The 23,162-nt window shown below is 36.6% G+C and overlaps 5 protein-coding genes across 5 annotated transcripts; 2 read left to right on the top strand and 3 right to left on the bottom strand.

The window, feature by feature from the left end:
* Positions 1–146: 146 nt before the first annotated feature.
* Positions 147–2,294, bottom strand: LOC116012511 (transmembrane 9 superfamily member 12-like). The gene has a single exon (XM_031252070.1). It carries the CDS (start codon positions 2,118–2,120, stop codon positions 147–149), a length of 1,974 nt encoding a protein of 657 aa, XP_031107930.1. The 5' UTR covers positions 2,121–2,294.
* Positions 2,295–2,941: 647 nt separating this feature from the next.
* On the bottom strand, positions 2,942–5,364 carry LOC116022520 (transmembrane 9 superfamily member 12-like). Its single transcript, XM_031263259.1, has one exon. The coding sequence runs from the start codon at positions 5,208–5,210 to the stop codon at positions 3,240–3,242; it is 1,971 nt and encodes a 656-aa protein (XP_031119119.1). The 5' UTR covers positions 5,211–5,364; the 3' UTR covers positions 2,942–3,239.
* Positions 5,365–6,644: 1,280 nt separating this feature from the next.
* LOC116022531 (RHOMBOID-like protein 13) lies at positions 6,645–8,341 on the bottom strand. The gene has a single exon (XM_031263269.1). The coding sequence runs from the start codon at positions 7,808–7,810 to the stop codon at positions 6,995–6,997; it is 816 nt and encodes a 271-aa protein (XP_031119129.1). The 5' UTR covers positions 7,811–8,341; the 3' UTR covers positions 6,645–6,994.
* A 4,953-nt stretch (positions 8,342–13,294) lies between these two features.
* LOC115999054 (anthocyanidin 3-O-glucosyltransferase 2-like) lies at positions 13,295–14,985 on the top strand. Its single transcript, XM_031238797.1, has one exon. The coding sequence runs from the start codon at positions 13,344–13,346 to the stop codon at positions 14,823–14,825; it is 1,482 nt and encodes a 493-aa protein (XP_031094657.1). The 5' UTR covers positions 13,295–13,343; the 3' UTR covers positions 14,826–14,985.
* A 6,155-nt stretch (positions 14,986–21,140) lies between these two features.
* Positions 21,141–22,820, top strand: LOC116012504 (anthocyanidin 3-O-glucosyltransferase 2-like). Its single transcript, XM_031252057.1, has 2 exons — positions 21,141–21,593; positions 21,804–22,820. Exons 1-2 carry the CDS (start codon positions 21,141–21,143, stop codon positions 22,818–22,820), a joined length of 1,470 nt encoding a protein of 489 aa, XP_031107917.1.
* The last annotated feature ends 342 nt before the right edge of the window (positions 22,821–23,162 follow it).

Genomic DNA, 23,162 nt, shown 5'->3' with positions numbered 1-23,162 from the left:
TGTACTTATTTTGCATTTCTTGAAAATTAAAAAGCATGCTTATATACTTGCAAATTATATTTATGCCATTTAACTGACATGAAAAGAGAAAAGGCGGGCAACACAGCTTAGATGAACATACATATCACAGAAGTGGGTTGCAGGAATCATTCTGCAATGAGCTCGACGGTTTCTTCAGATTTCTGGTCACCTTCAATGCCCAATGAAGAGTAAAGGTAGCGGACAAAGTAGAATGATGTGAGGAAGCCGACACTGCCTGTGGAGAGCATGACTGCGATTGAAATGATCAGAGAGTATCCGAGGTAAAGCGTGGCTGATGCTGATCCACTCAAGCCGTTGAGGTCATGAATCAAGTAATTGGCGCAGTAGGAGAAAACGTAGAAGCCAGCGGATCCTGATGCAAAGAATGCGTTCCACCACCACTTCCAATCCTCAGCTCGAAGGCGCAGGTAAGTAAGCACTACAGAAACTTGAGCGCAGACAACAACCAACAGCAGCAGGACAATGAGCAGAAAGCCAAAGGCGGAATAGAAATGCCCGAGCCAGATGCTGGAGAGGATGAAGAAGAGCTGGAGAAAAAGAACGGAGAATACAATGGATCCACCAACAAGAACAAGAAACCAGGACCGATATCTAGGTGCAGTGATCTCTCTTGGAACATGGTTTGTATGGACAGGGTGTGGAGTCCTTTCTGCTCGTGCGGCCAGGTATCCTCCCGATAGATTGAGGGGCACTGAAATGCTGAACCAAAGCACATAGAGTTGAAGACGTGCATAGATTGAGATGGCTCGAGTACTATGGTTTTCCCTGTAAATGAAATCCAGGAGAGCCAAAATAACACAGATGAACCCGGGAAAGAAGCAGGCAATTGACCAAGAAACAGACTTCCACTCTTCTGGACTCCCCTTGATAGTTATCCAAAGCCTTACACCAGCATAACCAGCTATGACTCCTAAGAGAAGGTAAAACACTATCAACCCGAACGGGAGCATGCCTTGTGAAGCCGGTGGCATGAAACCAAGAGCTGCAAAAACAACAGTGAGAATTGCTGTTCCAGTTATCTGAACCCCATTTCCGACCATCACACAAAGCAGTTTGGAGTGTCCTGGTTCTCTGAACACATCCCCTCTTATGAGTCTCCATCCTGGAAGCTTCTCTTTCGCCTGTGGCTGTGTTGCCTGATGAACTTGTTTGTTGAACTCCTGGTTCCTTCTTGCCCAATATGCTCCGACTGAATTCTTGAGAATCTTATGAACACCACCAGCAAAGAGGAGCATCACTATCAGTGAGTTTACAATAGAAGACCAGTGGATTTGAGCGTCTTCCGTTGCCAGATAAGCATCCCATCTCGACTCCCATCTCACTTCACTTTTCACAAATTCGATTTCATAACTGAATGATACTCTTTCTTTCTCTCTGATTACCTGATACTTGTCAAGCTCTAAGGGACAGCTTTGGGAAGGAATAGGATCATACATTTGGAGTTTTCCTGGATCATACTTGATGCTACAAGGGACTACCTCTACCCCCACAATCTCGTAAAATTCTCCATAATCTTTCTCCTCAAGCTCATGAAGAAGGACCCTGAATTTGAGGTGATTCATGAGGTAATCATCATCAGTCTCCATGGCTGTGTATCCAACAGGAAAACCTATCCACCGGATCTCAAACCCGCCTCGCCTGTCATATCTCATCAAAGGCAAATCATCAAGAATCATGTTCACCTGATACAAATCTCGAGTTGTCTGCTTCAACAACTTGACATCATATTCACTCAACGGTGGAGTAGTGCAGAGGTAGAGTGACTCATTAACATTCATGCGTAAACGGTATGGCGAGTTGAGGACCTGATCTCCCATGAGTATCTGCCCAAGATTCTGAGCGCTCTCCACGATGCCCATTATAGGCTTGCAGTAAGGCAGGCTGTAGTATCTGAAGGGAAGCTGTGTATCAATCGATGTCAGAGAGTTCACTCTGACATAAACTTCATCTTCCTTTGCAAATAAGTGTTTATAGCTTCTTGGGAGAAGGAATCCATCACAAGCTTGTGAAATGAGAAGAAGAAGAAAAAGAATGAAAGCAGAAAAGCATCTCCCTCCTGAGATCAATGGCCCTGCCATTGCTCTGTAACTGGTCCAGTGATGTTCAAGTGATTTGTGAATGGGTGAAAGACAGGTGGTGTATCACTTTGTGATTATTGTTCTTCTCATTCTTGATATTTTGAAGTGATTAGAGGATGGGTTAAAGCCTTAAAGGCTGATGGCTTTTTGGCTTTGTGATCTTCTTCTTCTTGGAACATCTGCAAGACAGTTTGACTAATTCATATGGAATCAATTTGATAATGGAAAGTTGACAATTGGGATCATTTTAATAATGTTTTTCGTTCATAACAACAATACAGTTGTCTGGTTAGCAGGAATCTCGCCGGCGGTCATCAGTATATATATATATATATATAAAAGAAAGACTATACACTATCAAAAATTCCAACTACTATGGCAAATCAAAGTTCACTTTTATTAACTGAGTAGCTTTGTTAATTGGTAAGTAGATTGGAGAATCTATTTAAAGTGGTAACATAGTTAGCTTATCAGTTAATTTTGACTTATTTGTCCACTATTAATTAACTTTTTGTAACAATTTATTTCTCTTCTCAACCAAATGAAGCACAAAAGAATCAATATTACCTCTACTGAGGTTCAAACCTACCCGTTCCATGTAGGGATGCAATCAGGTGCCACTAGACCACAAGTCTCAATTATTAAAAAAAGAAAGTGTAATCTTAAGTTAATTCTTGTTTGATTCTCTAATAGTTCAAGGGTTATTTAACCCTTTTTTCCAAAATTTAATCACTCAACAAGTGAAATACCTATTTACCCTAATACTCAGTCAATATTAGCTCAACAACATATACTCAAGCCAAAACCATTTATGACCCAAATTTACCATAGAACCTCAAGGGTGAAATAAATTTGCATTATCTCATTCACACCCAATAAGTAATATTGACATTTTTTGGTACATATTACTGGCATCTATATATTACATGTATCAAATCTTTTACTGAAGCACAGACACTTCCTGTTTACTCTGCGAATCACAAACATACTTATACACACATGCAGATGTCATTTATGCTGTGTAACTGACACCAACAGACAGAAAAGCAAGCAACATAGTTAAGGTAAGTACTAGGAAACACTCTGCAACCAGGTCTGCAGTTTCTTCATCAGAATCTTTCAGATAATGCCATCAATGTTGAGAGAAGAGTAAAGGTAGCGCACAAAGTAGAGCGCTGTAAGGAAGCCAATGGCGCCAGTGGAGAGCATGACTGCCATTGAAATGAGCAGAGAGTATCCCAGGTAAATCATGGCGGGTGCTAATCCACTCAGCCCATTAAGGTCAAACATCAAGTAAGAGGCACAGTAAGCGAAAACAAAGAAGCCAGCAGATCCTGAAGCAAAGAATGCCTTCCACCACCACTTCCAATCCTCAGCTCGAAGCCTCATGTAAGTAAACACAACAGAAACTTGAGCACACACGACAACCAACAACACGACGCCAATGAGCAGAAAACCATAGGCGTAGTAGAATCGCCCGAACCAAATGGAAGAGAGGATGAAGAAGAGGTCCACAAAGATGGTGGAGAATGCAATGGATCCCCCAACAAGAACAAGGAGCCAGGAATGGTATTTAGGGGCAGTGATTTCTCTAGGAATATGGTTAGTTTGGAGAGGGTGTGGAGTCCTTTCTGGTTTTGTCCCCAGGTATCCTCCCAGGAGAGTTAGAGGCACTGAAATGCAGAACCAAAGGAGCAAGAGTTGAAGATATGTATACATGGAAATGGCTGCAGTGCTATGGTTTCCCCAGTAAATGAAATCCAGGAGAACACGAACGACGAAAACAATCCCAGGGAAGAAGCATGAAGTTGAGAAAGAAACAGATTTCCAGTTTTCTGAAGTCCCCTTGAGAGTAATCCAAAGCCTTACTCCAGTATAACCAGATAAAATTCCTGGGAGAAGATAAAACCCTATCAACCCAAGCAACAGCATGCGAGGGGAAGCTGGTGATATGAATCCCAGGGCAGCAAAAACAACAGTGAGAATTGCAGTTCCAGTTATCTGAACCCCATTTCCTATCATCACACAGAGAAGCTTGGAGTGCCCTGGTTCTCTGAACACATCCCCCATTATGAGTCTCCATCCTGGAAGATCCTCTTTCCCCTGTGGCTGGAAAGCTTGTTTCTTGACTGTATTCTTGAGAATCATAACAACACCCCCAGCCAAGAGGAAGATCAGTACCAGAGAGCTGAGAATGGAAAGACAGTGCACCCTGGTGCCTTCCATAACCAGATAAGCATCCCATCTGGACTCCCATCTCACATCACTTTTCACAAATTCCACTTCATAAGTGTATGATACTCTTTCCTGCTCTCTGATTACCTGACACTTGTTAAGATCCAAGGGACAGTTTAGGTGAGGAATATGATCATACATGTGGAGTGCACGCATTTCTTCAGGATCATACTTGACACTACAAGGGACTACCTCTACGCCCACAATTTCATAACCATTCATATCCTCATCTTCTTCAATGACCGCAACCCCTTCTTCTCCAACACCAATCATCTGCGACTGAAAGCTCTCATCTTTCTCCTCGTGCTTATGAACACGGACCCTGAATTTCAGGTGATTGATGAGGTAATCACCATTAGAGTACATATCTGTGAACCCAACAGGAAACCCTGTCCACTGAAACGTAATCCCCATCTGACTGGCATATCTCATCAAAGGCAAACCATCAAGCATCATATTCACCTGATACAAATCTCGAGTTCTCTGTTTCAACTCTTTGACATCATATGCACTCAACGGCGGAGTAGTACAGAGATAGATTGACTCGTTAACATTCATACGTAAACGGTATGCCGAGTTGACGATCTGATCTCCCATGAGTATCTGCCCGAGATTGCGAGCGCTAACCTTGATGCCCCCTGGAGGACGGCAGTAAGGCAGGCTGTAGTAGCTGAAGGGAAGCTGTGTTTCAATGGAGGTGAGAGAGTTCGCTTTGAGAAAAAGTACGTCAGCCTTGGAAAATATGTGTTTATTATAGCTTCCGGGAAGATAAAATCCATGGCAAGCTTGGAGGAGGAGAAGAATGAAAGCAGCAAAGCATCTCCCTCCTGGCGATTCCATGGCTCTGTAACTCATCTAGGGATTAGAGAATGGTTTGTTGGTTCATGGGCAAGAAGAGGACTGGGTTGATCGAGCAATGGTAGAAATGCCGGTCTCTCTACGTTGGAAAATTGTGCGTTGACTGACTTGAGCATTTGTATTTTGTAATAATGGCGTTTTCTATACATTGTTTTCAAAAATTCAATCTTGCTATATACTCTAATTTTCTAGAGGATTTATCCAATTGTTGGAGTGGGGCGGTGACTTCTCTTTAAAGAAAATTATTATCATTTTATTTGTAAAAAGTGGTACTGTTAATTTATTACTTATATGATTTTATGATAATTTAATTGGCTCAATATCTCAATAATACAAGTACAAAGAGTCCACCCAAATGAGAGCTACTGAGAGCATCCATAATAACATATCTGGGATTTTTAGAACAATGCTAAATGAGTTGGAAGAGAGACAGATTGGGTTTATTTACAAGCATGAGTTATTAGAACAGTAATTGGAGAAAAGGCAATGAAACAGCCGGTACTACTCGCATGACAGTCACTAGTGTGTCCAGCGGGTGCATGTACTACATGCTTGAGACACAGTTTTGATTCACATCAGATCAAGTGATTGACTTGTACTACTCTTATTAGCAGTTTGATTATTTAGGGCTTGAGGCTACAATACCATAATCAGATATTTAGGCGTTATTGGAACCCAATCTGTCTCTCTTCTAATAACTCATGCTTGTAAATAATAACTCATGCTTGTAAATAAACCCATATAAAATTTGAGTTATTACAAGCATGCGTGCATGGACTCCATGCAGTGCTTATGCGTGCATGGACTCCATGCAGTGCTTATGCGTGCATGGACTCCATGCAGTGCGCCCAACAAGAGCGTGCACTGCATGCACAACAAAGATTTTGTTTATTATTATTATTATTTTAAATTCAATTCGTTTTGTTTTTTATTCCTCCCCCAATTTTCTCTTTCTTAATCACACTTACAAAAACTCTTCCAAAAAAAAAATAAATAAAAAAAAAACTCCATTGATAAGGATGCTCTTAGGACTTATACAAGAGTTGGTTACAAAGAAATTTAAAACTGTTCCCATGAAAACCCCTAATTTTTTTTTTCTAAAGCACAGAACCCATATTGTTTGGTTAAATCACTTAAATGTCTGGAGGGAAAAGACAAAGGGCACAGTTTGCAGAAAACTAACAGTAAAAATGTGAGTTTAAGGCGCTGTGTATAAGCAATGGGAATGGTTCAAATAAGTCAACATAATATACTTGAGGCTGATGACTTGCTCCTGGGAAAAGAATGAATCATGTTGAGATTACAAAATTGAGCTATTCTTTTGTTAATTGTGATGATTATGCCTACATCCCCAAGAACGAAAATGTTTTTCTATTAATTGTGATGATTACCCCTATACCGTACGTGAAAATGAGACATACACAACAAATCTCTCCAACAAAAAGTGGCAATAACAATTATATAATGAAGTGATCTCATATAGTATGCTCCACAAATAACAGATATTCAAACTTCAAAGGAAACATCTATAGATTTGCAAATGCTAGTCCCATAATCACATTCCTAAACAGATTGAATCTGGGGTGTAAATAAACAATTGCTCTTAGATTTGCTACCAGCAAAAACCATAGCATGGCAGAGAAACATAGTTCATGATGCCACTCCTGAATGCTTGATGATATGAGAGGAATCATAGTTCATGATGCAACTTTTCCAAGTACATAATACCCATATACAATGCAATTCTCAACTATGTTCAGCACTAGACAAAAATCGAGGGGCTATACAAGGTTCGGGCCAGCATCGGGTAATGAAGCCATTTGTAAAGTTCTCCCATTTCCAGCAGCAAGGAACCTCACTGAAGGCAAGGAAGAATCTGTGATGGTTTCAACCTCGAGAAAGCTGAAATCGAATGTCCCAGATTTCTTCAAACTGAAAGTAAACACGACAGCTATCCATCCAAGCATTGAAATCGCCCAATAATTGTTCATTCCATGAATCAACCCCCAGGCAATTGCATAACCAATAACGATTCCTGATAAGTGCCCAAGAAAACTCGCTTGAGGAACAATGATAGAGGTAAATATGAGCGACTCGAACGGTGCAAAACTTATGGGGAGCGAAAGAAACCCAAAAAGATCCAACTTTGACGACGGCTGCTTCACTGACAGAATTGTCATCCACCCAAACACCACACAAGAATACCCCACGGCAGTCACTCTTCGAAAATATTCGAGCTTAAACCTCTGAATCAAAACATGATACATTCCCAAGACGAGCATACCAGACAGAATGACCAAGACCAGAGTATAATGTAGGTAATACTGCACACCAAGACCTATGTGCCCTAACTTCTCAACAACTCCCAAGCTCCAAAGTGCACTCATATTGAAAACAAGATGGATCACACTTATGTGTGAAAAAGCAGAAGTTATTATCCTCCAATGATGCCCTTCCAATGCAGTCTCATAACTCAACCCCACATGAGAATACCCAATGTTTTTCTTCTGTATGTAAAACCAAATTGCACTACATATTGCTATTACACAACTTGTAGCTGGTTTCTCCAATATCTCATAAAACAGTGGTTTCCCCATTGGAAAGGAACCCTTACACCCCTTTCAATCTCAAAAACTTGAACCAGTGCACTTATAACTGCTATATATCCTTTTGTCCTAAATTTTGTTTAGGGATCTACAATAGATCAATCCAAACAAGTATCTAATCAAGCAAGGGAATACAAACACCACTACCAGAAGAATCAATAATCAGGAACACTATATTCAGCGCAAAGAATGTAAGGTGAATATCCAACCAAAATAAGCAATACTCACTTCAAGATTTCACTACTACAACAAGATTCACATGCACTGTACCTCACAATTGATCAAATCTGACCAAAAATCCTCAGCCTGAAAGCATGAAAACTGAGAAACGTGTGGGTGAAATGTAATCCAACGAGGCAGTGGCGATGTTGTGAAGCTGTAGATTTTGGCGATACTTACAGATTTGGACTCTTGAAAGATTTGGAAGAGCCGGGTGAATTGAAAATTGTATTCGGGTTCGGCAAATCGCGAAGGGCACAAAAGGAAAGGCGAATTCTACTATGTTCCAGACATTTGCCATGTTTTTTCTCTTTTCTTTTCGAATTTGTCAATAGACCCTGTAGGTCTGATAAACTCCACTTTTGCCCCCCCCCTTCCCCCTTCGTTCAAAAAACTAATTTAGGGTGTGTTTGGTTGGTGGGTTTAGGCATAAAGAATGGGTATGAGAGTGATTGCTTGTGTCTGGTTGATAGGTTTTGTGAATGCTACTATGAGTTTGGAATACCCATTTGAGAAAACTCATACCCTTATTAAATAAGGGTTTCATCTCCCTTCCTCATTTCTTCCACAACTATTAATAATTATTCCCATTCCACCCAACTACCAAACATGCCACATACTTTCACCAAAACCCATTACCATTACCAAGTATTTGATACCCATTCCGATTCTGATTCCCATATGCGAACCAAACGCACCCTTAGATTGTCACCGTATAATTAATAAGTTGGTCAAATTGTCAAATTTTTATCGATCAAGTTTATTACATATAATTTTAACAGAGTCAATAGAACTCAAAAAATAAGTTTGTTACATATAATTTTTTTTTTTTGTTATATATAGGAGAGAGACAAAAATGGAAGTAAAAAAGAAATAGAAAATAAAAAAGCTTCTGACAATGAAAACAAAATAGAAAAGATGATGTTTCAGTCAGAGTGGCCGCCACTCGGCACTGGCGGCCACTCTGACGCGCCCTAACGGGAACGTGGAAAACATATGCCAACTGGGGCTTGAGGTGTGCTCCAAACACGTGAAAAGTGCTTCCTTTTTTCTTCTTCTTTCTCTTGCAAAATTCATGTATTTGCAAGAGAAAAGTTTCTCCAAAAATTAGCTGCCCCATTAGTTTTTTTCTTGCCAAGCTAGTTTTTTCTCTACAAAAAATTCAACAAAAATCACAAGTGTAGATGCTCTTAGAATAATGATTATAGTTTTCTCTCATCATTGAAGTGGGTTTGCATCCAATTACCCAAAGGCGGCGATATAGACTAAAGATTTATAAATACCTCAATTAATTTAAGTCAGTAAGGTAAAAGATAAGAAATTTAATTATGAATTTAAAAATCGTCTTATATTTTAACTAGACTAAAATCTAGATAACTAGAAACATTCAATTTAATTAAAAGCAATTTGTCAATATTACATTCATTTTCATTAACTTTAAGATAATAAAGGTCGACCTTATTTGTAATAACTTTATTTCACTTGATCTATTGAATTATTAATTTTTGAGTCTATCAATCATAACTATTCTCATTGCTTTCAAGTTTTAGAAGTAAAAGGGGTGGCAAGAGCTTGTGCTCTAGTGGCACAAAATTGCACTCTCATATGGGAGTTTGGGGGTTCGAGCGCTTCAAGCTTTAATAGGTTGAGAAAATAGTTATGAACATATACTGCATTGTGTCAGTATTGTTCACTGTTCAGGTTGCTCCTTTATATGCGAGGTTGTTTGTGCTTCAATAGGTTGAGAAAATAGTAATGAACATATATTGTATTGTAATAGAATCGGTAGTATTAAAAAATAAAACATATCAAAACTTTATACAAATATTAATAGCAATATACGAAACATAATTGATTTGTTAAAATAATTCAAATAGAAAACACATTATAAATTACACATCTCATTATTAATTTTTAAAAAGGTTTTATATATATATATATATATATATAAATATATATCTTTGATGATGAACTGCCTTCAAGATTTAAACTATCGCTCTTCCTTATGTTAAAACATGCTCCAACCAACTTAGCTAGCTAATCAATTCTTTATTTATATCAGTTTTCATATATTTATATCTAAAACTATTATATACATACATATATATAAATAAAAGGGCTATATAGGGGTGGGGTTGGGGTGAGTGGGGGCAGTTGCCCCATGCTGGATCCGCCAGCTTAGTGGTAGTGTTCAAAAAAAAAAAAAGTGAAAGGGGTAAAAGGTTATAGATTAAATGAAAAGTATGAGTTCGGAGTATTAAAATGTTGTTTTTAATTAACTTAAAACACAAAATATACATTGTATACTTATTATTTAGGAATGTCAAATAGGTTGAGGCCCTGCGATTTAATGTCATCACAAGTACAAAAAGAAAAAAAAAAACTACATATGGAGTATCAATTTTTACAACAAATCAAAAGTTAGAACAATATATATTTTACATCCGGCGCACGCACATATAAAATTTGTGGAATGGGGAATGTAGGCATATATGCAGGCAACTTAAATATAATTATACATAGACTGGGCATGGCACATAGCAGCTCGCAGTTAAAACCCTTGGCCACGAGAAGGTGAGCTTGTAATACTTAAACCACACTCCGGCGCTGCACATCCGGCGCCGAATTCCGAGAAACACGGCCGCCGCCATCTCACCTAACCTCTCAATTATGTTTCTGCTTTGCCGCCTGTCGAAACAGTAACTGTTGAGAAACGCTCTTCTCGAATGCCAATACTCGCATCCCTGCCGGCAAGACAACTCGGCCGTCACGCGGTAACAGTCTCCCGTCAACGCATCGCTTGTTATCAGAGGAGAAAGCCGAGGACTTGGACCCACCACCACCACGACTGTACTAGGGTTGTCTCTCCGCTCCGCCATGGCCGGGTAATATAAGCTAAGCTAGCCGGCCACGTACTGTTGAAGAAAATGAAACGACTGCGTATGCATGCATGCAGCTCAGAGAGTACGTAGAATATTGTGGTGATTATATTTATATACAAGTCCGAGGTTTGGATTTCAAATGTCTTTAGTTGTTGATCTGATCGCCAACAATAATATAATGTTACTAAATAACTCTATTAGGTAGCAGTGGTTGCACGGGCCATCATTTAATTTCTTTATAATTTAATTAATAATGTTTTTTAATTTAATTTGCTGCCAAACCATGACCGAATTACTGGCAGGTATATGTTTGGTCAGGACTCAGCATAGCAATTTGAATAGTTTATATCCAAATTCACCAACTCTGATCTAATAATAAAACGTATAAATAATTAATTTCTCCCTCACTAGTTATCCGATTTTTTTTTCTTGTGACGTGGAAAACTCGCAGTCACTATCTAGTTGCAGGCGTACAGTCCATTGAGTAAACCTCACTTTGTGACCTGGCCGAGCCAGAAAATGCCACAAAGAGGTAAACTAGTTTAAGTTGTCCATAGCTGACCAGTTTAAACCAAGAAGGCCAGTAGACCTCTCACATCAGGAGTCAAACTTAGAATATTGTGTTTGTCAAGCCAATAATCCAACTAATTATATATTTTAAGTATATAAATATATGATCATTGAAATTATCACTTCACATAAAAGAAATATTCAAATCAACTTTAACCCAACATAAATCAATAGTAAACCTCACTCAAAATATGATTTCATTCTTTTGTCACAATAACTCACTAAAAATTGTCGCTCACACGTATACACTTCCAAATAAAGCTTTAAGTCATTAAAATTTAAAAGGTTGATATGACCTTTGAATTAGATATATCTAGCTTATTATCCTCTAAATTTTATATATTATTAGTTACTAGTATTTTCACATGTGCGTTGCACATAATAGATTTATTATAATATTTTAAGAATATTTGGATCGATATATATACATACAATTATATAAATTATATCAAATATTATATAGTGTAATTAATAAAATTGGTTAGATCGATTATATTTTCTAATGTTTTCCTTGCTTGAACTAAAGCAAATAAATGTCCAATACCCGTGCGATGCACAGATAAAATTTTAAATTATATATTTAGATAATAAAATTAAAAAAAATTATAATATTGAATGTGTAAATTTATTTGATTATAAGATTAGTACAAATGTATCACTCAATATTAATTGAATAATATATAACTTTTTAAAAAAATATATATGACTTGTTTGTCTACAATTATCTTTAAAAGATCGATATGTAATATGACTTATGTAATTATATTATTACTAAAATAAATATGAGAAATAATTTAATTGTAATTATTATAAAAATAAATTAAACGATCAATGTTTAACTTAATTATCATAATAATTATTAGGCAATTATTATTAATCAATTACACTACCATCCAATTTAATTATAAAAAAACTGTCAGAATCACATTCATTCTCATTAATTTTAAGATAGTAAACATCGACCATATTCGTATAACTTTATTTCACTTGATCTTGAATTATTATTTTTGAGTAGTCTATCCATCTTAACTATTCTTATTGCTTTCAAGTTTTAGAAGTGAAAGGGGTAAAATGTTATAAATGAAAATTAGGACTTTGGAGTATTAAAATGTTGTTAATACCAATTTGGCCAATACTTTGCACTTTAATTGGGCTAGGCCGGTACGAATGGAAATTAGTATGAGTATGGTACGCAGTTAAAGGAATCCTCTTACAATTAGGGTTTGTTTATGATAACTCGTGCATTGATAATAAAAAAAAAAAAGAAAGGTTGTTTTTAACTTATAAAAAATATATACACATTGTATACTCATAATTTAGGATTTTAGGAGTGTCAAATAGGTTGAGGCCTGCGTGTTAATGTTAAACATTTTTGACCAGTGAAGAAATGGGCCTTGCCAGTTCATGGGTTTCGCAGGTTGGCACACGCAAGTTGCGGGCAGGTAAAAATTTTAAAAAAATTACATTTTTTTTTCCTAAAAAAAGAAAAATTTAAAGGTTATAAGTCATTCTTAAATTCAAATATTTCTAAAATATTTATACTTTTTAAATCATATTATACATTGTACATTGCATTGTACTCTATAATATTTTAATATAAAAAAATTAGTACAATGCAATTAGTAATAGCGGTCCCGTAGTCATTTATTTTGCCATGAATAATATATTATTACACACTATTCACGGCAATGCAATTTTACGTACAAATAAATTGCAGAGGAGTTTCATGGTCTTCATACATACTCGATGATCAATAGCTATATATATAGCTTCAATTCGATAGATCTGGATATCTGGATTCAAGCTACATACATACAGTCTTAGCTAAGCTAGCTTTTCATCAATTGAATATAATGGAAGATGCTATTGAACTGGTTTTCGTTCCAGGCCCTGCAGTGGGTCACCTTGTTCCTGCAGTGGAAACCGCGAAGCTCCTCTTGCAAACAAACCCTCACCTCTCCATCACTTTCTTGCTCAATAAAATGCCTTTCGCTCCCCAAGCCAGGGTTAATTCTATCATCGATTCTTTGATTGCCGATGTCGATCCCGCTGATAAGAGATTGAAGTTCAAACTACTGCTTCAGGACCTGGTTCTGGATCTCCAGAATCCTGGATTTCCAGACGGGAAATCCATCCGCGACCAATGGATTTCCACACTCCTGAGTGAAGCCAGAGACTGCGTTAATGAATTAATAATCCAGAATGCGCGGCGGCGCCTAGCGGGATTTGTTGTCGACATTTTCTTTACCGACGTGATGGATGTGGCTGACGAGTTTGGGGTCCCCACCTACGTGCTCTACGTGGCGGGTGCTGCTACGCTCGGCCTTCACCTCCATTTCCAGAGCCTCAAAGACCACCACCATGGTACCCTCGACGAGTTTATTAAGGAGGATTATCTCAATGTTCCTACATATATCAACCCCTTTCCGGTCAACTTACTGCCCACCTTTGTGTTGAACACAACCGATGGAATCTTGGATTACGCCAAACAATTTCGACGGGCCAAAGGCATCATTGCCAACACCTTCTTTGATCTAGAGCCGTATGCACTTCAATCGCTTTCTAAAGACAAGACCATCCCACCTGTATACCCTGTGGGACCGGTATTAAACCTAAACGTCCGCACTCCTCAACAATCCCACGACCAAATCTTCCAATGGTTGGATGACCAACCACCTTCATCAGTTGTATTCCTTTGCTTCGGAAGCACCGGTACTTTTCCCGAGCCTCAAGTCAAGGAGATAGCCTACGCACTTGAACGTAGCGGCCAAAGGTTCTTATGGGCCTTGAGGAAGCAACCCTCTCCGGGTAGTAGTTCAGTAGTCCTCACCGAGTATACCAATCTGGAAGAGATCCTACCGGAAGGATTCTTAGAAAAAACTAAAAGCATCGGAAAAATTATAGGATGGACACCACAAAGTGCAGTTCTAGCTCACCCTGCTGTTGGGGGTTTCGTGTCTCATTGCGGATGGAATTCAATTTTGGAAAGTTGTTGGTTTGGAGTTCCAATAGGAACTTGGCCAATGAGCGCAGAGCAACCAGAAAATGCTTTCCAACTGGTGAGAGAGATAGGAATGGCTGTGGAAATTAAGATGGATTACAGAACAGATTTAAGGGATGCGAAAATGAATAATATTCCAATAGTTCCTGAAATTGTGAGTGCAAATGAGATAGAAATTGGAATCACAAATCTTATGGACCACTCTATTGCAAAATCTATAAGGATAAAGGCTAAGGAAGTTAAAGAAAAGAGCAGGAAGGCATTAGAGGAGGGCGGCTCATGCTTTAATGCTATTGAAAGTTTTATCGAAAATGTCATGAACAATCTCAATTAAGTGATAGATTCAAGAGTGAGATGAAGTAATAGTGTCTTAATAATAAAGTATAGGAACCAGTAGTGATGACAATAAATGGATATATCCATATATATATGCATGTTTTATAATTTATTATCATTAGCCTTTTATATATGAAAGTTCCAATCTTACTTGAATGCATGCTTAGCTTCTAGCTAATAACTTGAGCTTAATAACGATTTAATTTGGATCATGTCTTGCTACTAAGCTAACTACTAAGTAGGACACATTTGTGTGTACTACTTGAGTGCTATATATTATTATACTTATCATGCATGTGCTTCTTGATTTTGCAAAAGATTCAATTCTACGTTTATGTGCTAACAATATAATCCTAACTTGCAGCGTAAAAAATTTAAATAAAGGGGATGGTTTTGGGATGATGATGTTTGAATATTCTTATTTTTCCTGAACCACGGGCCGGATCGGATGATGAACTACTATACATAATACACTTTAATTTCTTTTCGTCAGTGTGTTTGTTATTAAAGATTTCCCACAAAATTAATTTTAAAAAAATGTCAACAGACCTAGAATAACTCAAAGGTGAAAGGTCGTATTAGCTACTGTGAAGTAGCCAGTTGCTACATACTCAAAGCAGTGACGAATATTCTTTTTTTCTATTGAACATGTTCTCAAAGAGATTGTAAAATTCTTATCGGTCAAGTTTGTTACATATAGTTTAATTTTTTTTTTCTTTTGATTTGTAAACTATTACATACTTACAGAATTTATTCAATGTACATTATTAGAATAATGATTGCAGTTTTCTCATCATTAAAGTGGGTTTAGGCCTAATGCTGCCTCCCTTTTCTCTCCAAAACAAAAAGCTTTACTCAACTTCGGTTTCCACCGTCGGCCTTCGACCGGAGCTCTAATGGAACTTTGAGCCGGCAGTTTTGGTCACCTTCTACGTTTACTCTCGCTCTACTTCCGCCCCGACCACCGTCGCAGCTCCGTCCACCTCCGACCACCGCCACAGATCTTCTTCTTCCGTTTTCTTTCCCTTTGAATAAAATAATAGTAGGTAGGTATTGGGGTTTGTGTTGGTAGTCTTGAACTCCCAACCCTACTTTGGCTTTAATTTACCACTTTTTATTTTCTCTATTATTGTGTTTTCCTCTCGTTATTTTCACGGGCTTTTTCGTCTCGTTACTTTCACGAGCTTTTCATTATCATTAGCATAAATCGTTTAGTTTGGTTTCGGCAAGTGTTGATCTTATCCTGGGCGAGCAAAAAAGAATGATGATGAATACCCAGATCTTTGATGAAGCTTTAAGCTCCTTGAAGGAACATAGCTTCCTAGTTATGAAACCGTCTGTGATTCAAGTTTTCTATAGCATAGTTAGAAAAGTTGCTTACATGTCTGACTGTAAGGAATGGTTTACCATTTCATTGATTGTTGATGTAAACGTTTTATGTTATGAATTAATGGAATAACTACGTTTATCTTTAAAAAAAAAAAGTAGGTTTAGGCTAAGACTTGGAAATACCTTGTTTAATATAATTTAGGTCAGTTAGATTAAAGAGAAGAAATTTAATTACGAATTTAAAAATGGTCTTATATTTAAACTAGACTAACTTCTAAATAATTAAAAACATCCAATTTAATTATAAAAAACTGGCAGAATCACATTCATTCTCATTAATTTTAAGATAATAAACATCGACCTTATTCGTAATAACTTTATTTCACTTGATCTTGAATTATTATTTTTAAGGTAGTATATCAATCTTAAATATTCTCATTGTTTTCAAGTTTTAGAAGTGAAAGGGGTAAAATGTTATAAATGAAAAGTAGGACTTTGGAGTATTAAAATGTTGTTAATACTAATTTGGCCAACACTTTGCACCTTAATTAGCCGTGTCGCTACGAACAGAAATTAGTATGAGTATGATACGAATTTAAAGGAATCCTTTTACAGTTAGGGTCTATTTATGGCACTCTGTTCACTGATAAAAAAAAATGTTGTTTTTAACTTAAAACACAAAATATACATTGTATACTTATAATTTAGGATTTTAGGAGTGTCAAATAGGTTGAGGCCTGCGTGTTAACGTTAAACATTTTTTACCAGTGAAGAAATGGGCCTTGCCAGTTCATGGGTTTCGCAGGTTGGCACACGCAAGTTGCGGACAGGTAAAAATTTTAAAAAATTTACATTTTTTTCCTAAAAAAAGAAAAATTTAAAGGTTATAAGTCATTCTTAAATTCAAATATTTCTAAAATATTTATACTTTTTAAATCATATTATACATTGTACATTGCATTGTACTCTATAATATTTTAATATAAAAAAAATAGTACAAACTATGATTGTGATTAAAACATTAAAATATCAGTATCCATCAAATCATATTTATTTATACTCTGTATAAATTAAAATTGTTATGTTTTATTCAAATTATATGTGAAAGGTTTGTTTGGAAATTTGTCAGTAAAACGAAAATATTCATTATATATTGTCAACAAAAAAGGTCAAATATGACCGAAAATGCATGTCTTCCTACATTTATAGTCCAAATTAAAGACATTTTTTAGATTCCTTATTTTCCCTTATTTAGTTTCTCTCTCATCTCTTTTTAAACTAGTCTCCAGATGATCCACTTTATTATACTACTACTATTACTAGGAGGCAACCTTAAGTCGGTTGAACTGTACTTGATAGAAATGTTACAAGTTCGATCCCTTATTAAGGTCGATCACGCGACGAGATTTACTTAGTTCAAACTCTTTAGATAGTGAGGATAAACTTATATCATCACAAAAAGAAAAGAAAATACTACATAACGGAGTATGAATTTTGACAACAAATCAAAGTTATAACAATATATATTTTACATCCGGCGCACGCACATATAAACAATACTCGCACTAGGGTTGTCTCTCCACTCCGCCATGGCCGGGCCACGTACTAGGATAGCTCTTGAAGAAAATGAAACGACTGCGTATATATGTATGCATGCATGCAGATCAGAGAGTACGTAGAATATTGTACGTGGTGATTTAATTTATATACAAGTACGAGGTTTGGATTTCACTGGATATCTAATGTCTTTAGTTGTTGATCTGATCTGATCACCAACATAACAATAATGTTACTAAATTATACACACTATTAGGTAGCAGTACAGTGGTTGCACGGACCATCATTTCTTTATAATTTAATTACTAACTTTTATTTTTATTTTTTTGCTGCCAAACCATATATATGATCGAATTACTGGCAGGTATTGTATGGTGAGGAGAGACAATTGGAATAGTTTACCATTTCAACCATGCACGTACTGTATGTACTCTACGAGACATAACTTAATTTGATGAATTGTAATTGAAGCAATATAATAATACATACATGCATCCATCACTCTAATGTACTATATTATTGAGAGCGGTACGTGTGCGCTACTGAATACGGGGTAATAACATTTAATATCCAAATTCACCAACTCCAATAATAAAACATATAAATAATTAATTTATCACTCATTAATTATCTTCTTTTTTTTTTTGCGTGTGACAAGAAAAATTCGCATTTAGTATCTAGTTGCAAGGGTGTTCATTGAGTCAACCTCACCTTGTGACCAGAAAAATTCGCATTTACTATCTAGTTGCAGGGGTGTTCATTGAGTCAACCTCACCTTGTGACCAGGCCTAGCTAGCCGGCAAATGCCACTAAGTTGTTCATAGTTGACATCTTGCGTTTATCAAGCCTGACGAATTATCTATCTATTTTAAGTGCTCTAAATTTTATATATTTTTTTTAGTACTACTGACTCTATTACTGAAGCACAAAGAGTCAACAGTTGTCTCCACTGAGCCACTAAACCACAAGGTCTTTGGCATATTCATATATATATATATATATATATATATATATATGGTAGGTATTAATTTGTACAAAATATATTGAATCAATAACTCCAGCTAATGTCCACCAATAACAAATAACTCCAGCTAATTGTTATTAATTAAGATAATTAACATGCATTTGATCAGCCTTAGCTTGCGCAACTAACTTCGTCCTATATATATAAACTGGATCAGAAGTCACTGTCTCCTCCCGTACCGCAGTGTGGACACATATGGACCGTTAGATGAGCCCATATCAATGATCGTAAATCAATGAAAAATAGAAAACGCTATAATATTATTGTAATTTTTTGCATCAAATATATTTTTGTAGTACTCTAACTGCGGGTCTATAGTATATTAAGTGCTGATCTATGGTGCACTACGGGTTGGTATGTGGTGCACTAATTAATTGACCAAAGAAAGAAAAGAAAAAGGTTTACAATTTTAACTTTAGGCAACCTTCCTTAATTAAATTTTAGATTCCTTCCTAAGTATGAGATTTCCTTTCGTTCTAAAAAAGGAGTAGGGGGTGGCAATATGATAACAGATCTTCAAATATCTCTGTGATGTGAGTAGGGATTCTTGCTTCGGCCTACCACTATTAGTTGACGGGCTAACCACCTATTGTGTCTGATTGCCTAGCGACGCTAATTGGATACCCAGGGTTGGGTATATCCATCAAATATATATAATATTACGCACATGGCTCTGCACATTATGTAATCTATATAAACTTAATAAAAACTAATAAAGTTAGGTCCTTAACGTAAACTAAAAAATGTTGGTGTAATCGTTTGTTGGAATGAATGATTCATATTATTTTGATTTTATTATTATTTTAATTATTTTTTCTATTTTATATCCTCTATTATATCATTTACTTTTTCTAAATATCATTGTATTTCGTCAATATAAATTTTAGTAATATAATATTCTGTTAATTATTTATTATTTTCAACTTATTCATTGATTTTTATAAAGAAGGTCTTAGGTTCGAACACCATCCGAATTAAAATTTACATAATTGTTAAACATATACTATGAATGTATTAGAGTGTATTAAAAAATACAATATAAAATTTAACATGAAGTTTTGAAACGGTACACCTAATTTACAGTAATAGAGATGATATATAAACTATGCCTATTATCATTGTCTTTTTTTTTTTTGAAAGAAGGATTTGGTTATGTTTTTAAGTTACATTTGGCCAAAAGCACTAAAATTGTAGTGAGACACACCATGGAACTAGATCAAATCAAGAATTCATTTTTGACAGAAATGACAATAAGAGGAAGCATGGATCACACCAATTAATAGGGTTTTGTGTTGTAAAAATATGCTTAAAATTTTATCCAGGGAGTGTTTCTTTCTAAAATTGTCATTGCACTATTAATCCAACATTTTTACCACAAGTCATACTAATTTAAAAATACGTATCAGACTATTCGGGCATCACTAGGCAGGGACAACTAGTATATAATAAATGAATTGAAAAATAGCGGTCCCGTAGTCATTTATTTTGCCATGAATAATATATTATTACACACGAGTCACGGCAATGCAATTTTACGTATAAATAAATTGCAGAGGAGTTTCATGGTCCACATTAGGGCTGCGCTGTTAGTGAACAGAGCTTTCGACAAACTACTCGTATTCGAGCTTGGTAAGCATTCGTTTATTAAGGTAAACGAACATTAACAAACAAAATTTAGAGCTCGTTTAAAAAACGAACAGAGTCTGAACAGTGGTAAGCTCGTTTGCTAAGTGTTCGCGAACAAACTCGTTTGTGTTCGTTTAATAGTGTTCGTGAACAAACTCATTTGTGTTCGTTTAGTAGTATTCGCGAACAAGCTCGTTTAGTGTTCGTTTAATATATATATATATATATATATATATATATATATAAAATTGTTCGTGAAGATGTGAATGCAGATTATTTATTGTTCGCGAACAAATTGTGTTCATGAACATGTGCAGGTGTTTGGTTATTAAGTGTTCACGAACGTGTTCATGAACGTAAATGAACATGTTTGTGAACGTGTTTGTTAACGTTTGCGAATACGTTCGTGAACGTGTTCATTAACGTTAACGAACACGTTTGTCAACATGTTCGCGAACGTTAACGAACACTAAGGAACGCTTAACAAACGAACACGAATAGGATTTTCAAAAACATTAACAAACGAACACGAATAGGATTTTCAAAAACATTAACAAACGAACACGAATACGAACACCCCAAAATCTTTAACAAACGAACACGAACAGCCTTAGTTCGTTTATGTTCGGTTCGTTAACAACCCTAGTCCACATACACCCTCGATGATTAATAGCTATATGCCTATATATATAGCTTCAATTCGATAGATCTGGATATCTCGATTCAAGCTACATACATACAGTCTTAGCTAAGCTAGCTTTTCATCAATTGAATATAATGGAAGATGCTATTGAACTGGTTTTCGTTCCATTCCCTGCAGTGGGTCACCTTGTTCCTGCAGTGGAAACCGCGATGCTCCTCTTGCAAACAAACCCTCACCTCTCCATCACTTTCTTGCTCAATAAAATGCCTTTGGCTCCCCAAGCCAGGGTTAATTCTATCATCGATTCTTTGATTGCCGATGCCGATCCCGCTGATAAGAGATTGAAGTTTAAATTACTGCTTCAGGACCTGGATCTCCACACTAATGGATTTCCAGACCCCAAAACCATCCAAGACCAATGGACTTCCAGACTCCTGAGTGAAGCCAGAGACTGCGTTAATGATTTGATAATCCAGAAGTCGCGGCCGCGCCTAGGGGGATTTGTTGTGGACGCTTTGTTTATGAACATGATGGATGTGGCTGACGAGTTTGGGGTCCCCACCTACGTGTTCTACGTTGTGGGTGCTGCTGGCAAATTATTGTGTAGACCATGGTCCACACAGTTGTGTGGACCATAATAAAATGTACATTTTTAATGTACTAAATGTACATTATTTTTGTACTGAATGTGCATTATCTTTATACTATAAAAATAATGTACATTCAGTACACAAATAATATACATCCCCTAAATATAATGTACATTATTTTTATATTGAATGTGCATTATTTAATAGTATGGTCCACACCTTCACTTCCATTTCCAGGCCCTCAAAGACCACCACAATGGTACCCTCGAGGAGTTTGTTAAGGAGGATTATCTCAATATCCCTACATATTTCAACCCCTTTCCGGTCAACTTATTGCCCACCTTTGTGTTGAACACAACCTATGGAATCCTGGACTTTGCCAGACAATTTCATCGGGCCAAAGGCATCATCATCAATACCTTCTTCGACCTAGAGCCGCATGCACTTCAATCTCTCTCTACAGATAAGACTCTCCCACCTATATACCCTGTGGGACCCGTATTAAATCTAAGCGCTCCTCAAGAATCCCACAAGCAAATCTTCGAATGGTTGGATGACCAACCACCTTCATCAGTTGTATTTCTTTGCTTCGGAAGCGGCGGTGCTTTTCCCGAGTCTCAAGTCAAGGAGATAGCCTACGCACTTGAGCGTAGCGGTCAAAGGTTCTTATGGGCCTTGAGGAAGCTACCCTCTCCAGGTAGTGGTCCACTAGCCCTCACCGAGTATACCAACCTGGAAGAGGTCCTGCCGGAAGGATTCTTAGAAAAAACTAAAAATATCGGAAAAATTATAGGATGGGCACCACAAAGTGCAATTCTAGCTCATCCTTCTGTCAGGGGCTTCGTGTCTCATTGCGGATGGAATTCAATTTTGGAAAGTAGTTGGTTTGGAGTTCCAATGGCAACTTGGCCAATGATCGCGGAGCAACAATCAAATGCTTTCCAAGTGGTGCGAGAGATAGGAATGGCTGTGGAAATTAAGATGGATTACAGAACAGATTTAAGAGATGAGAAGATGAATAATATTCCAATAGTTCCTGAAATTGTAAGTGCAAAAGAGATTGAAATTGGAATCACAAGTCTTATGGACCACTCTACTTCTAAATCTATAAGGATAAAGGCTAAGGAAGTTAAAGAAAAGAGCAGGAATGCAATAGAGGAGGGCGGCCCATGCTTTAATGCTATTGAAAGCTTTTTTGAAAATTTAATGAACAATCTCAATTAAGTGATGAATAAAAAATGAGATGAAATAATGGTGCCACAATAATAAAGTATTGGAGCTAGTAGTGGTGACACATAATAAATGGATCCATATATGCATGCTTTATAATTTATTATCATTAGCCTTTTATATATGAAAGTTCCAATCTTACTTGCATGCATGCTTCTAGCTAATAACTTGAGCTTAATAACGGTTTAATTTGGATCATGTCTTGCTACTAAGCTAACTACTAATTAGGACACATTTGTGTGTACTTGAGTGCTATCTAGCTAGCTATATATATTATTCTACTTATCATACATGTGTTTCTTGATTTTGCAAAAGATTCAATTCTACGTTTATGTG

This window comes from Ipomoea triloba, chromosome 1, assembly GCF_003576645.1.
Source record: "Ipomoea triloba cultivar NCNSP0323 chromosome 1, ASM357664v1".
NCBI classification, from domain to species: Eukaryota; Viridiplantae; Streptophyta; class Magnoliopsida; order Solanales; family Convolvulaceae; genus Ipomoea; species Ipomoea triloba.
Note: the sequence above shows the minus strand (reverse complement) of the source record. Positions and strands in the feature narration are given on the sequence as shown.